This window comes from Anolis sagrei, chromosome X, assembly GCF_037176765.1.
Source record: "Anolis sagrei isolate rAnoSag1 chromosome X, rAnoSag1.mat, whole genome shotgun sequence".
Classification (NCBI taxonomy): domain Eukaryota; kingdom Metazoa; phylum Chordata; class Lepidosauria; order Squamata; family Dactyloidae; genus Anolis; species Anolis sagrei.
This window is the reverse complement of record NC_090034.1, coordinates 14,220,529-14,234,569: the sequence shown is the minus strand read 5'-3', so window position 1 is coordinate 14,234,569 and position 14,041 is coordinate 14,220,529. Positions and strand designations below refer to the sequence as shown.

The 14,041-nt window shown below is 44.3% G+C and overlaps 1 protein-coding gene and 1 long non-coding RNA gene across 3 annotated transcripts in view; one reads left to right on the top strand and one right to left on the bottom strand.

Annotated features, from left to right (window-relative positions):
• LOC137094990 (thioredoxin domain-containing protein 11-like) overlaps nucleotides 1–14,041 on the top strand; it is a 34,083-nt gene that overhangs the window by 18,585 nt on the left and 1,457 nt on the right. Inside the window, exons 6-11 of one of the 2 annotated variants that reach the window (XM_067461101.1) lie at nucleotides 1,238–1,350; nucleotides 2,206–2,406; nucleotides 5,518–6,247; nucleotides 7,273–7,421; nucleotides 10,140–10,249; nucleotides 11,656–11,736. In XM_067461101.1, the coding sequence (XP_067317202.1) occupies nucleotides 1,238–1,350; nucleotides 2,206–2,406; nucleotides 5,518–6,247; nucleotides 7,273–7,421; nucleotides 10,140–10,249; nucleotides 11,656–11,736 (1,384 nt within the window). The remainder of the gene's footprint in view (nucleotides 1–1,237; nucleotides 1,351–2,205; nucleotides 2,407–5,517; nucleotides 6,248–7,272; nucleotides 7,422–10,139; nucleotides 10,250–11,655; nucleotides 11,737–14,041) is intronic. The other variant, XM_067461102.1, reaches the window with a different exon arrangement.
• On the bottom strand, nucleotides 1,322–13,815 carry LOC137094991 (uncharacterized). The gene is made up of 3 exons (XR_010908750.1): nucleotides 13,107–13,815; nucleotides 10,119–10,319; nucleotides 1,322–1,601 (listed from the first exon to the last, which is right to left on the bottom strand). It is a non-coding gene; the product is annotated as an uncharacterized lncRNA (long non-coding RNA).

Below are 14,041 nucleotides of genomic sequence, written 5' to 3'. Positions count from 1 at the left end.
ATTTATATGCATGGATAAAGGCATTTGAAGGAAAGCCCTTCTTCAAGAGAGAGGCTTGGGAGAAATCACCTGCATCGCGGCTGCATCTGCAGCAAAGCAGTACCATTTACGTAATGTTCAGAAACCTTCGGGTGCTTCTGTGGCTCTCTTTTCCTTCCGGCTCTTGTGGAACAATCATCGACTGTCAACAGCGTCTCTTGGCTGTTGTTCCGTCCTGGCCTTTCCTTTTGCAAATCTGGGCTCCTTGCCATGTTTTTGCTCACGGAAAGAGAGGCAGAAGGGAAGGACCAGGGCAGAAGGTTCTCTTTTTTTGCAGTCCAAAAATCAGGGACTTTCCCCTCTGTGCTGGCGGAGGACAACAGCAGACATCCCTTTCTATCTCCTGAACCATACATCTCCATTCTCCCATGCCTGACAGAATGGACCACAAACATCTCCTTGTGCCTTAATGAGTCTCCTTCCATAGGCTGGCAAAAGGTTAAGCTGTCACTTTTCATTAGATTTCATTTGAACGGTGTCTTGCTTTTCGAGGAAAGGCTGGCACGAAAGAGAGAACTGTTTTCACTCCCTTTGCCATTATTCAGCATTATGTGCCCCCTAGGTTTGGGTTGGTTTGGTTTTCATGTGGGATATTTTTGTGGCAGATGTTAGTGTTTTGACATTTGCTGCTTTTGCATTTTGCAGAATCATCTTTTTTTTCAGGTTTTGCTTTCACAATTTTGTGATGAAGAGTCGAAAGAGCCCTTTTGCGCACAAACACATCCAAGATGCTCAGGGATCCTGGGATCACTATCAAGTATAGAAAGAAAAGAGATTAGTTTTCTATTGTTATTTTTTTATTTACTTACTTATTGTGTCAGAAGCGAACAGGGATGCAGTTGTAATATGCAACCAAACAAACAAACCAATGGACCTTTTCAGGAGCAACTATGACAATAATCTATTGTTCCTGTTATGTTTATTAATACCCAACTTTCTCTCTCTACAAACAAGTCTATCTGGAGACTGACGTTTTCCTCTAGGTCACTATAGGTCAGAAATGACTTGGAGGCACACAGCAACAGAGGCAATAATATCTGCTTGTATTTCCTGCATGTCATTGTCTCTGTGTTTATGTTTTTATGGGTTTATTTCCCAGAGTCCCACTTTGAGCAGCTTCTGGCAAAAAGATCCTGTGTCCCAAAGGTCCCTGGGGCTGTTTGCTTCCCTTAAGGTTTCCTCTGATGTCTCCTTCCAGATCACCTTGGACCCATCCATTTTGGGGTGATTACGGATAAGCAGGTTGCAAAGGAGATCCCACTGACCATCTCTGGCAGCATCTATTTGCCCCGCCGCCTCAATGCATCCCTTGTGAGTAGCTACGCTTTGTGTTTGGACCCTTTTCGATCTGTATTCAGCCATCTCTATTGGAGCAGTAGATTGATCAGTGCTGAAGTGCAAGAAATGCAAAGAAGGAGAAGGCAGGGCTTCAGGGTCCAAAGTGGGTCCTCCTGAAGTGACTTCAGTGGCAGGCTTCCCCTTGTCTTTGAAATTAAACATAAAGCCTTCCCACTCTTGAGTTGCTGGCCAGGCATTGCAGAGCTCAGGACAATGATCCATCCCTGAAGGGAAAAGAGAGAACAGCTAATAAAGGAAACGAACCTTCTTATGTAATGGTTGCCAAAGGTCGGCTTTGTGTTATGATTGCAGAGGAGGCCGCCAGAGCTGTTTCCCCATCTTTTGCTGGATAATTTCAGCAGCCCAGATAGCAGTTGCACTTGCTACTAAGCATTAGGTGTTATTTTGTGTATTTCCAGTCTTTGCTTAGGAACAATCCCTTGGTCAGACTCAAGTGAAGCCCCTCTGAAAGGTAGAACCCCTGGTCTGTTTCCAAAAAAATGTAAGAAAAGAGGGAGGGAAAAAGAAGGAAAAGGGAGGGGAAGGAAAGGAAAGGAAGGAAGGGGAAAGAAAGAAAGAAAGAAAGAAAGATTATTTGAAACAGATCCTTGTTGACGAAGTGATCCATCTTGCCTGGAGTAAATTGCTGGGCCTTTCCTTATGACCAGCGCCTCATCCCAAATCTTCACCTGATGGTCAAGCAGCAAAGGAACCTTGAAGGCCCTGCCTCTGGGATGCCAGCCACAAACACTCCTAATAGAAAACCAAACTCTTTTGTTTGCATGTGCAATGGCTACATAAAGCATGCCCCTTTCCTCCTTTCCTCAGCTCTTCCCGCATGAAGCCATGAACTACACAGCTGAAAATGTGTGGAAGTGGGCCCTGGAGAACGGGGAAGCCTTGGTCCGCTGGCTGAGGCCCCACGGAGGGAAGAGCCTCCTGTTGAGCAATGAGCTAAAGAAGGGGCCAGCCCTCTTCCTCTTCCTCCCCTTCGACCCTTTGGCTGAACACCAGCCCCTCGTGGAAGAGGTGAGCTGCTGGGATCATCCCTTGATAATTATCGGGTCATTTATATGTGGCTTTTCCCAGAATTGGGGCTCAGTTCAAACACAATGCAACTAAAAACATACAAAAAAGAGTACAGTAGAGTCTCTCTTATCCAACATAAACGAGCCGGCAGAACTTTGGATAAGCAAAAATATTGGATAATAAGGAGGGATTAAGGAATAGCCTAGTAAATGTCAAATTATGTTATGATTTTACAAATTAAGCACCAAAACATCCTGTTTTACAACAAATCAACAGAAGTGTAATGTTATGTAGTAATTATTGTATTTACGAATTTAGCACCAAAACATTGCAATATATTGAAACAGCTGTGGATCCGGGCGGGAGGCAGACAGAATGTTGGATGAGCGAAGGTTGGATAAGTGAAACTCTACTGTGTCTGTGATTCTACATTAAACAGGGTGATCCCTGTTCCTCTTTAGGGGTGAAAACTGCAAAACAAAAAGAAAAAAGGCTGTGTCTTTTTAATTTCCCAATTTTCTTTTGGGAGAAAATTAAATTTGCAGAGGGTAGGCCTTTGTGGCCGTACAGGCCCATTTCGAACTTTTACTTGTCCTTGAAGTTGGCTCAGTATACTCAATAATACTGTCTTGGGCAAGCTACTTCGCAGGGCTGTTGTGAAAATGGAAAAGGACCATGTTCCTTGCCTTGAACTCCTTTATAATTCTAATTCGAATAATACAGTGGGTTGTTATAGGTTTTTCGGGCTGTATAGCCATATTCTAGAAGCATTCTCTCCTGATGTTTCGCCTGCATCACTGACAAGCATCCTCAGAGGTTGTGAGGATGAGTGCCACAGATGCAGGTGAAACGTCAGGAGAGAATGCTTCTAGAACATGACCATACAACATGAAAAACCTACAACAACCCAATGATTCCAGCCATGAAATCCTTCGACAATATATCAAATAATACATTTTGAAAAATGTTCTGTTCCTGGTTTGAGAGTTTTATTTCCTTTTTAATTGTCTGCAGTACTTAGTTTGAAAGTAATTGTTCTACTCCTGCAACTTAGGTTGAATTGTTTGAGACTCGATGAGATATTTATTGAAAAAATAGAGCAGGATGTCCCTTTCACAAAACACAAAGATTTTGCAGTTTGATCAACTTTCCCATGTTTTATGATAGAACCAATTAGGAAATTACATTTATAACCCAGGAACAAAATCGTGCTACACACTGTAATGAGTGGCCTTTGCACATATCCAGGGATCCTATGCAGCTTTAAGCAAAAGAGACAATATTTACTCATTGCAGGCAAGGGGCCGCCGACAAGCCAAGCAGAGGGAGAGAGATGTACCTTTTGCCCATCAACACCATTTTCACAGGGCTCCTTGTGACACTTTTCCTGTGTTTGCAACCATTTGGGGAGCAGGGGATATCACACATCCCTTGCCAAACAGGGCCCTTTCTGATAAAACGTCCCTCCTGATATCATTCTTCTTTGAAGGGAATGGAGGGAGGGCGCCCTTTGGCTGGGAACAGACTGGACGGCTCCCTTTCTGCTCTCAGGGGCTGCTTATGTAACTTGTTTACAGAATGGAGCCTCTGCTACACAGCCAGGAGGAGTCCTTTGTCCTTTTGTTTTTGCCCTTTCCCTTCTGACTTGGGCCTGGTGAATGGTCTCTCTGCCAGCACTGCTTAGAAGGGTCCTTTGCAACAGATGGGGATGGAAAGCCACTCCTTGCAAAGAGCAAGAATTGAGGCATTGAATGAGACCCCAAGGACTACCTGATCCAACCCTTCCCTGCCATAAAGGAAGAGAAAACACTCCTGATAGATGGCTATCTGGCCTATGCTTAATAACCTACATGAAGGAGATTCAATTGGACTCTGAACAGCTCTTAAAACTGCTGAACAGCTCTTACTCTCAAGATGTTCTTCATAACGTTTAGGTAGAATCTCTTTTCTTGCTGTTTGAATCCATAGCTCCATTGTGTCCCAATCCCTGGAGAGGCTGAAAACAAGTCGTCGTCCCCCCCCCCCCCCCCCAATCATGGCATCCTTTCAAATGTTTAAACACGGCTGTCGTGTCCCTTCTCTCTGCCTCCTTTTTTGCAAGCTAAACATCCCCAGCTCCCTAAACCATTCCTCATATAGAGCTTTGCTTCCAAGCCTTTGACCATTTCGGTGGCCCTTCCCTAAATGCCTTCCATCTTGTCCATCTCTTCTTTTAATTGCTTTGTTCAGAACTGGAAACAGGGTTATTATTCCAGGTGAAGAGGTCTGACCAAAGCAGAAGAGAGTGGGACTGTGACTTCCCTCAATCAAGACACTACCCTTCTATTGATGCAGCCTAGAATTGCATTGGCCTTTTTAGCTGCTGCATCGCACTGTTGGCTCATACTCAGCGTGTGGACTGCATTTCATTTTATCTTCCTTAAGTGTTGTCCCTTATATTTCTCCTTGGTGGAATTGATGTTCCATCTTGCCCATCTCTTTCTTTAATGGCTTTGCCCAGAACTGGCCCAGGGTTATTCCAGGTGAGGACTGATGAAAGCAGAAAAGAGTGGGACTAGGACTTCTAAACACTATATAGGTAGCCCTCAAGTTACTAAAAAAAAGGTTCTGTAGGTTTGTCTGTAAGTCGAACGGGATACATCTTTTAAGTGTAATTCCATATATATGCATGCAAGCTTTGAATAGCATAGGAAAGGGTGGACACTTCTGTGAAGAAGATTTCACCTCACTTTCTGACCCTATGACAGTTGGATTTTGGGAAATGTGGCTTGCTGTGGAAACAACACTTAGAGATAAAGTTTCAGTGGAGACCCCTTTTCCCCATGATAGTAACTCTTCCAGGACTGGATTTCCCTTCCAAGGGGTAGATTTCTCGTTTTCTGTTGTCTCACCCTTGTTCTTAACTATGAGTTGTTTATAAGTCTGGTGTATGTAACTCTGGGACTGCCTGTACTCCTATTGCAGTACTCACTATTGATGCAGCTTGGAATCACATTGGCTTTTTTTCGCTGCTGCATCACACAGTTGACTCTGCCTGCTCAGACTCCTAGCTCCCTTTCCCAAGGACCATTTCCATTGCGGGTTCTCACCCTTCCCTTCCTCTCCTCCTAGGTTTCTGAACTGGCGTTGGAGTACAACCGCTGCAACAAGAGCCACAGGACGGAGGAGGCTGGCCACTCCGATGGGGCTGGAGACTTAACAGCCGGGGCCCCCCTCCCTCACTCTGCGTCCAGGCCTCGCTGCTGCAACACGGTGGTCCTCCCGCCACGGTGGCACTCACTGTCCCGGGCCTCAGCCCACAACGTTTGCGAGCTGTGCGTCAACCAGAGTGATGGGCTGCATCCCAGCCCTTTGGCGACCTGCACCTTCTTCGAGATTGAGGCTGCCTTGGACTCCTTCTACCTCCAGGAGCAGGCCTTCCTCTTTCACACGGCTTCCCTCTGCAGCAACTTCCTCCATTCCTACGGCCCTTTCAGTTACTACTCCGCATGCTGCCGGACGGTGGGCTCTAGAGAGGCCTCCCAATGGCACTTGGGAGGAACCGCTCCCCATGGGACGCCGCCACAGGGAGACAGGGCCCATCCCTCTATGTCTCACATTGAGGACGGGAAGGCCCTCCTCCACGGAAACCCCCCTTTCTTCAGGCCTGGCTTCACCGGCCTCAGCTGCAGGACCAACAAGACACTCAACCTCTACTTGCTGGATGCCAACCTCTTCTGGGACTACGCTGAGCGCTTAGGTGGCTCGGTTCCCGCAAATGGCTTTGCTGCCATCGTGGACCTCAAGGAAGAGACCCACTATGTCCTGGATCAGGAACAGGCCCTGCAGCGGGCCAGCCTCGGTAGGTTAGATATTTTTACCTTAGCGCAGGCATGGGCGAACTTCAGCTCTCTGGGTGTTTTGAATTTCATCTCCCACAATTCCTAACAGCTGGTAGATAGATGGATAGATAAATAAATGAATGTGACAGGCAGATGGTAGATGGATTAATAGATACATATATGAGACAGGCAGATCATTGGTAGATAGATAGATGGGTGGATGGGTGGGTGGATGGGTGGATGGATAAATATATAGATGAATGAGACAGGCAGATTGTAGATGGATAGATGAATCAGACAGGCAGATGATGGATGGATGGATGGATGGATGGATGGATGGATGGATAGATAGATAGATAGATAGATAGATAGATAGATAGATAGATGAGAAAGGTGGATGATGGATGGATGGATGATTGAGACAGCCAGATGGTAGATAAATGGATGGATGGATGGATGGATGGATGGATGGATGGACAGATGGGACAGGCAGATGATGAACAGATGGATGGATAGATGACACTATGTAACAAAATTTGAAAAAATAATCTGTTCCTGGTTTGAAAGTGTTATTTCCTGTTTAATTATGCCGTCCTTAGTTTGAAAGTAGTTATTATACTGCCACAAGCTATGTTGAATTGGTTGAAACTCGAGAGATTTGTTGAAAAACTAGAGCAAAATGTGCTGTAGGATGTCCCTTCCGCAAAAGCAAAGTTTTTGCAGTTTAATACACTTTACATGTTTTAATGACAGACTCAGTTAGGAAATGACATTTATAACGTTGGAACTAAAATCGTGTTACACAGCGTGATAGAATCCTAGAGTGGAAGAGACCCCAGTCCAACCCCTTTCTACCAACTCCCAAGGGACACCATCTAAGCCCTCCTGACAGATGGCCATCCAGTCAGTTTCAAAACTTCCAGAGAAGGAGGCTCCATCAGACTCCCAGGAGGCTGCAGGATCCACTGTTGGAACACTGCGGTGCCTGCTTTCCGTGTTTCCTCTTTTGCCACAATAACCTCCAAACCTTGGCTCTCCCTCCTAGAAACCTTTATTCAAAACTACAGCGTGGTGTACAGTCCCTTGCGGAGGCACCTGGTGGGCGAGAGGAGGACCGGACTCCCAAAGGCCCTGCACAGGATCCGGGAGATCACCTCCGGGACATTTCAGGAGACGGTGCTGAAGAGCCCCCAGGTAATACAGAGCAAAGCTTCCCTACGGTTTCTGGGGGCTAGCATTTTTATGTTGTGCCTTCAAAGCCACACTCACAGAAGGAGTAGATCAGAAATTCAGCCTTTTGTTATAAATAGAGATTGAGTGGAGCCATTGGCTAGTTTTAAGTTCCTGGATGCTGTTGTTAAAAGGAGGCCCAGACCTGGGGCAGTCATAGTGCTTCTTCATTGGTGAAAAGGGCTCAACAGAGATTGTTTTATTATCTGAGACTTTAAAGGAACCAACAACTATATGAAAAAGTGCTGGTGACTTTCTACTGCTGTGCTATGGAAAGTGTTCTAACCTATCGCATCTGTGTACGGTTTGCTAATTGCATAGAGGCAGATAGGAAGGCGCTCCAGAGAATTATTGATTGCCCTCTCCTATTTGGAAGAACTTTATAATTCCTGTCTTAAGAAAGCTCAAAATATTCTTAAGGATCCATCTCAGCCTGGATATTCTTTTTTTTAAATTATGACCATCTGGCAGACAAGATAAAAACAAGGACAAATAGACCGAGAGTTAGCTTTTATCCTAGAGCTGTTATTATATTGAATCCTATGGTTTCACACTGATGTGGCATTCAGGGTTGTGCAAAAGGGATTAGAATGTGGAAGAACGGGTGTTTTGTAACTCTACATATATAATGTAATTGGGGATGGCATTAAATTTCATTATACAATGTACAATGAAGTTATTCTATTCTATTCTATTCTATTCTATTCTATTCTATTCTATTCTATTCTATTCTATTGCCATGTGTTCAAGCAGTGTTGTCCCTTACCACTGCTCCCTTTCCCCTCCAAATGGCCCAAATAAATGGATTCAGGCAGTCGTGAAAGAAACATGTCGGGAAACCATATTGCCCCTGCAGCAAAGTCCATCCAAATCCTTAATTTGGATCCTTTCTTTGTTGATGGTCACACACCACTATTAAAGCGCTACCATTCTGCTTTAAATCCTATGGCAGCCTCCTGTGGGATTCTGGGAAACCTGTGAATTTTAACCTACATTTATGTCTTGTATATGTATTTTAATACTGTTGTGTTTTATTAACTGTTTTAATCCTGCCTCAAGCCAGAAGAAGTGGCAGGTAATAGAATTATTATTATGGTTGTTCAGGCAGGTCATAAATTTATTATTGCTGTGAAGGCAAGTTATACATATATTAGTGTTGAGATAATACATTTATGATTGTTGTTTCTGAGGCAGGGAAATAATTTATTGTTGTTGAGGCAGGTAATGCATTTATTATAGTTTTTTTTTAGGCATATAATAAATTTATTGTTGTTGAGACAGGTAATAAATGTATTATTATTGTTATTCAGCCAGGTAATACATTTATTATTGCTGTTGAGACGAATAGCAAATGTTGTTATGTAAGGTAATAAATGTATTGTTGTTGTTATGATTAATTCTGAGGTTTGAAGGTCAGTGAGGCCCAAGGCATCTCTGGCTGGGCATTTCAAAGCCCCCTCCCTAAACTACAAATCCCAGGATTCTGCAGGAGGAAGCAGGATTCAGGGTGGGAGAGCAGAGCTTTAACAGTGTCACGTGATGATCTCCTTATTAATTAGACAAATCTAAAGGCACAAAAAACACTGTCCTGGCTCCCCAAATTAAACGCAAATGGTTAAATGGAGCATCCCTTTGGAGTGTCCTGGTCCTGCGGAGGAAGGGATGTGGTCCTGTTGAATGCCTCTTCTTGGCCTCTTTGTGGAAGGGACCGGGCTGCCCACTCCTTCCCTTTCCTGTCTATAATGTCTCTGCAGCCCTTCTTTGATGTGTCCCATAGAATCATAGAGTTGGAAGAGACTTCATGGGCCATCTAGTCCAACCCCCATTTCCCAGGCAGGAAAAGCACAATCAAAGAGCCCCTACCAGATTGCCATCCAGCCCCTTTTTAAAAGCCTCTAAGGAAAGAGCTTCCACCAGACTCCAAGGCAGAGAGTTCCACTGCTGAACAGCTCTTCTGACAGTCAGAAAGTTCTTCCTAATGTTCAGCTGGAATCATTTCCTGTCAATTAAACCCATTGCTCCATTGAGTCTTAGTCTCCAGGGCAGCAGAAAACAAGGCCTGCTCCCTCTTCCTTATGACAGCCTGGCTCCTCTCATATCTCCTCTCAGCCTTCTCTTCTGAGGCTGAACAGATCCAGCTCTTTAAGCCACTCCTCAGAGGAATTCATGGTCTCCAGACCTTTGATCATTTTAGTTGCCCTCCTCTGAACACCTTCCAGCTTAGAGTCAATATCCTTCTTGAATTGTGGGCTCCGAATTGGACACAGCATTATTCCAGGGGAGAAGGTCTGACCAAAGCAGAAAAGAGGGGCACCATGACTTCCCTTGATCTGGACTCTAGACTGCTTTGGATCCAGCCCAAAATCCCATTGGCTTTTGTAGCTACAGCATCACACTGTTGGTTCATGTTCAACATGTTGTCCACGAAGACTCCAAGATCCCTTTCCCATATAATTGTTGTGGAGCCAGGTGTCTCCACAACAGTTATATGTATCTGTGCATTTCATTTTTTTTCTGCCTAAGTGATATATCCTACACTTGTCCTTGTTGAAATTCATTTTGTTGCTTTTAGCCAATCAGCTCTCTATTCTGTTGAGGTCATGTTGAATTGTAGTCCTATCCTGTGAAGCATTAGTTCTCTCTCCCAATTTGGTTTCTCACCTGTCTTTTCTCTCCTTCCAGGATGTGGTGCTGCTGTATTACACCCCGTGGTGCGGCTTCTGCATGTCCCTCAACCACGTCTTCCTCCAACTGGCCCGAATCCTGCCTCCCCAGGACTTCCTGGTGGCCAGGTGAGAGATGGGGGGCAGAGAGATGGAGGGAGGGATTGCTTTCTCCCAGGATGGGCTCCAAGGCAACTGACTAAAGTTAAAAATGAAATCTGTAACATTTTTTTAAAAGAAAACATGGTTAAAAAGAGTTAACACTGAGTTTTAACACTTGAGGCATTAGGAGAGGCAGGTAACAAATAACATTTATTGTTATTACACTGCGTAATTTCTGTTCCTGGGTCATAAATGTCATTTCCTAATTGGTTCTATCATAAAAACACGTTAAAAAGTTTATTAAACTGCAGAAACTTTGCTTTTGCGGAAGGGACATCCTGCAGCACATTTTGCTATAGTTTTTTAATGAGTAGCTCATAGAGTCTCAATTCAGCATAGTTTGTGGCAACCACAAAATCTACAGTTTGTCAAGTCGCTCCTGACATGAAAAAACAAAAAAAGCCACAAAAACAAAGTTTCTGGAGGATAACAATTATTACTAAAGTAATTACCGGACAATTAACCAGGAAATGACACTTTAAAACTAGGAATAGAGTTTTTTCAAATTTTGTTACATAGTGTTATTGTTGTTGTTGCTGTTGTTGTTAATAATAATAATAATAATAATAATAATAACAACAGGTAGGACTTTGAGATATAAATAATGTGTAGCAGTGTGCTGTGTTTGTTATCTATTGTTGTTGTTAATAATATTGATAATAATCATCATCATATAGGCCTTTAAGATTTAAACTATGTAAGTAGTGTGCTATTTTTGTTATTTATTGTTGTCAATCATAATAACGATGATGTTGATGAAGAAGTGGGCCTTTGAGATTTAAATTACGTACTGTAGTGTGCTGTGTTTGTTGGCTATTTCTGTTGATGATGGTGGTGATGATGATAATGATGGTGGTGGTGATAATAATATACACATGAATTCAATCTCAGAGGCTTGCCTGGATAAAAAGGAGTTTTCTCCTGCTGATAAAGAGAGCAGAGAATATATTCAGTGTAATTGCTGAATTTTCTAGACTCTCTGGTGATATTTTGTATCCAAAGGGAGCCCTTCTCCTCAATTAGATTGCAAGAGGCAGGATGTGCCCTTTTGAGAAACCAACTCAACAGGGAGCCAAAGAGACTGAGGCTTTGAGAGAAGTGAGGAAGGGGGGGTTGCCTTCTTTTTGTAAACATTGGATTCCCAGAAATTGCTGCCATTTTTCCTTGAGGAGCGTTGTTCCTTTTTGTACCAAGAACAGGTTGCTTTGTGATTGGGACACGGGAAAAGGGCTGTCCCCTGCTCTTCCCTGGCGGCTTTTGTGTCCATCTTTATTTCCTGATATCAGAGATAGAGCCCCCTGGCATGAGCCGCTGAGTGCCGTCCCTTCTCTAAACATGGCTGCCCTTGTGCTTTGTTTCACTCTCTTACACAGGGTTGACGTTTCCCGCAATGACTTGCCCTGGGAGTTCATGACTGACCACCTTCCCAATGTCTTGTTTTTCCCTCAAGGCAGGTAAGGCTTGCAGAGCAGAGGGTTCGGAGGGGCTCCTTGTTCCAATGCAGGTCCAATAGGCAGCCCCACAAGTGCTGCCAGAGTCCAGCCTCCATCAGCCATCACTAGCAGGAAAGATCACTAGGAGTCAAACAATATGTGCCCACGTTAATGGGAGGGACAACAGTCCCCCATCCTATTCCTGGTTGGACGGCCCTTCTAAGAACTGTGCAAGGGCAGGGACCCAGGCCCTCATCGCTTCGCAGCCCATTCCCACAGCTGTGTTCTTCTCAAAATGGCTGTCTATCGCAATTTTTGAGAAGCACTTCAATAAAAACAAATGCTCAGAGTTGGAAGGGGGAGACTTGCGAGAGTTTTCAACCTTTTGGGGCGGGGGGGGGGGGGGGAGTCTGTGTCTCACATCCCAAAAATCACAGCAATTTCTAGCTATGATGAAATGGGGAGACTGGCAGGGGACTTCAAGGGCCACAAACGCTGCATGAAGGCCACACTTCCTTTTGGAGGCAGCTCTCAACAGCAAAATGCCACAACTCTGCCGAAAAACAATTATTTCCCAACACATACCTTATTTATTCAAATATAATGCTCCCCTTTTTGGGCTCTCCAGAATTAGGCTGCACACTAGATTCGCATCACACTGTCCTCTTAGCGCTGAGCCAAAGTCAAAGGGGAAGCTGCTTCAGGACCTCCACCTGGAGCTCCTCTTTGAGGGACATAATCTCTCATTAAATTGCATTGACTCAATGCTATGCCATCCTGGGATTTGTAGTTTGGTGAGGCATCAGCATCCTTTGGTAGAGAAGGCTCAAGATGTTGCTAATAGCCCCCATGACACCATATCATTGAACCAAGGCAATGAAAGTGGGTTCATTCTACAGCATAGATGCACCCCAAGGTTTTCTTTTCTGTTGCTTGAAAGCTTTGATGTCCTAACACTTTTGTTTTAAAAGAAGGGATTCTAAACAGGCAGCAACTGCAATGCACATCTTTTTGGGACAGAGTGCTCTTTTTGTGGCAACAAATACTTGTTTTGGGTTTCAAGAGTTTTGTAAACTGAGGCATGCCTTAGATTCAATAGCGCATGAGACTCAAGTCAGTTCAGAAGTATCTCAGGTGAGAGTTTGGAGGGTGTTCTCCCAGAAGGGGTTGGGGTCTACATTGTACAGTTAATGCAATTTGGCACTGCTGTAACTGCCACGGTTCAATGTCATGGGATTTTGGGAGGTGTGGTTTGATGTCTTTGGCCTTCTCTGCCCAAAAGGGCTGGTGCCTCACCAAATTACAACTCCCAGGATCTCACAGCACTGAGCCATTGGCGGATCAAGGGGTGGCAAGCTGAATAAAATGTTAATGGTCAACTGTGGGCCTACCTCTCAGGGGCGGTTTGAGCTGTAGGTATCTCCTCCAAAAAGCTCTGGTCTAGATGATCCTTGGGGTCCCCTCCACAATAGGAAGCACTGCTGGGGCATTACGCCGAATGCAAGCAGAGGCAAGCGGGCCAGGCGCTCCCTGCATTCCTGCCTTCAAGTGCAAGCTAAAATGACGTGTAATTTACTTCAAGTTGAATCCTAGCCAGCATTTTAGCCTAAGGACTTCAGATCCCAGGGTCAGGAAGGGAATGGCATTAATCTATATGAATATGTATATGTCTTTACCATGGCAAGATGCCCTCAGGTGAGCCTCACTTGCAACGCAGAGAGGATAGCCCTGGCCTCCTTTCCGCAGGGACAACGAAACTTGTGTAATGTGATTTGGAAAAGGCGAGAGGTAGAGCTGCTTCCTGTTTTGTGTCTCCAGCTGTGCCGAAAGCCAAGCTATACCTGCAGCTTATGATTTATGGTGGAAATAATTACTGTATTGTCTTGAGTCTCATGTGCCATCAAATCTAATACGCATGTCAGTTTTCAAAACCTAGTATTTGTGGCCAAATGTAATGTGCAGCAGCAAAACGTGCCCTCTTTGTCATTTGACCATTACAGTTGTTGCTTGCTTAGAATTCCTTCCTTAAAAAAGAAAGAGTTAGGGCACCAAAGCTTCCAGAAATGGAAAAGAAAACCTTGGGATGCATTGATGCTGTAGAATGAGTCTTCTTTCATTGCCTTGGTTCAATGCTATGGAGTCATGGGGGCCGTAGTTTGACTAGATCTTGGGCCTTCTCTGCCAAAGGACACAGATGCCTCACCAAACTACAAATCCCAGCATTGCATATCACTGTATCATGGCCATTATGTGAAAGATGATTTTATTTATCGTGTCAGGAGCAACCAGACATTTCTATTACATTTTTAACAAAACAAACAAACAG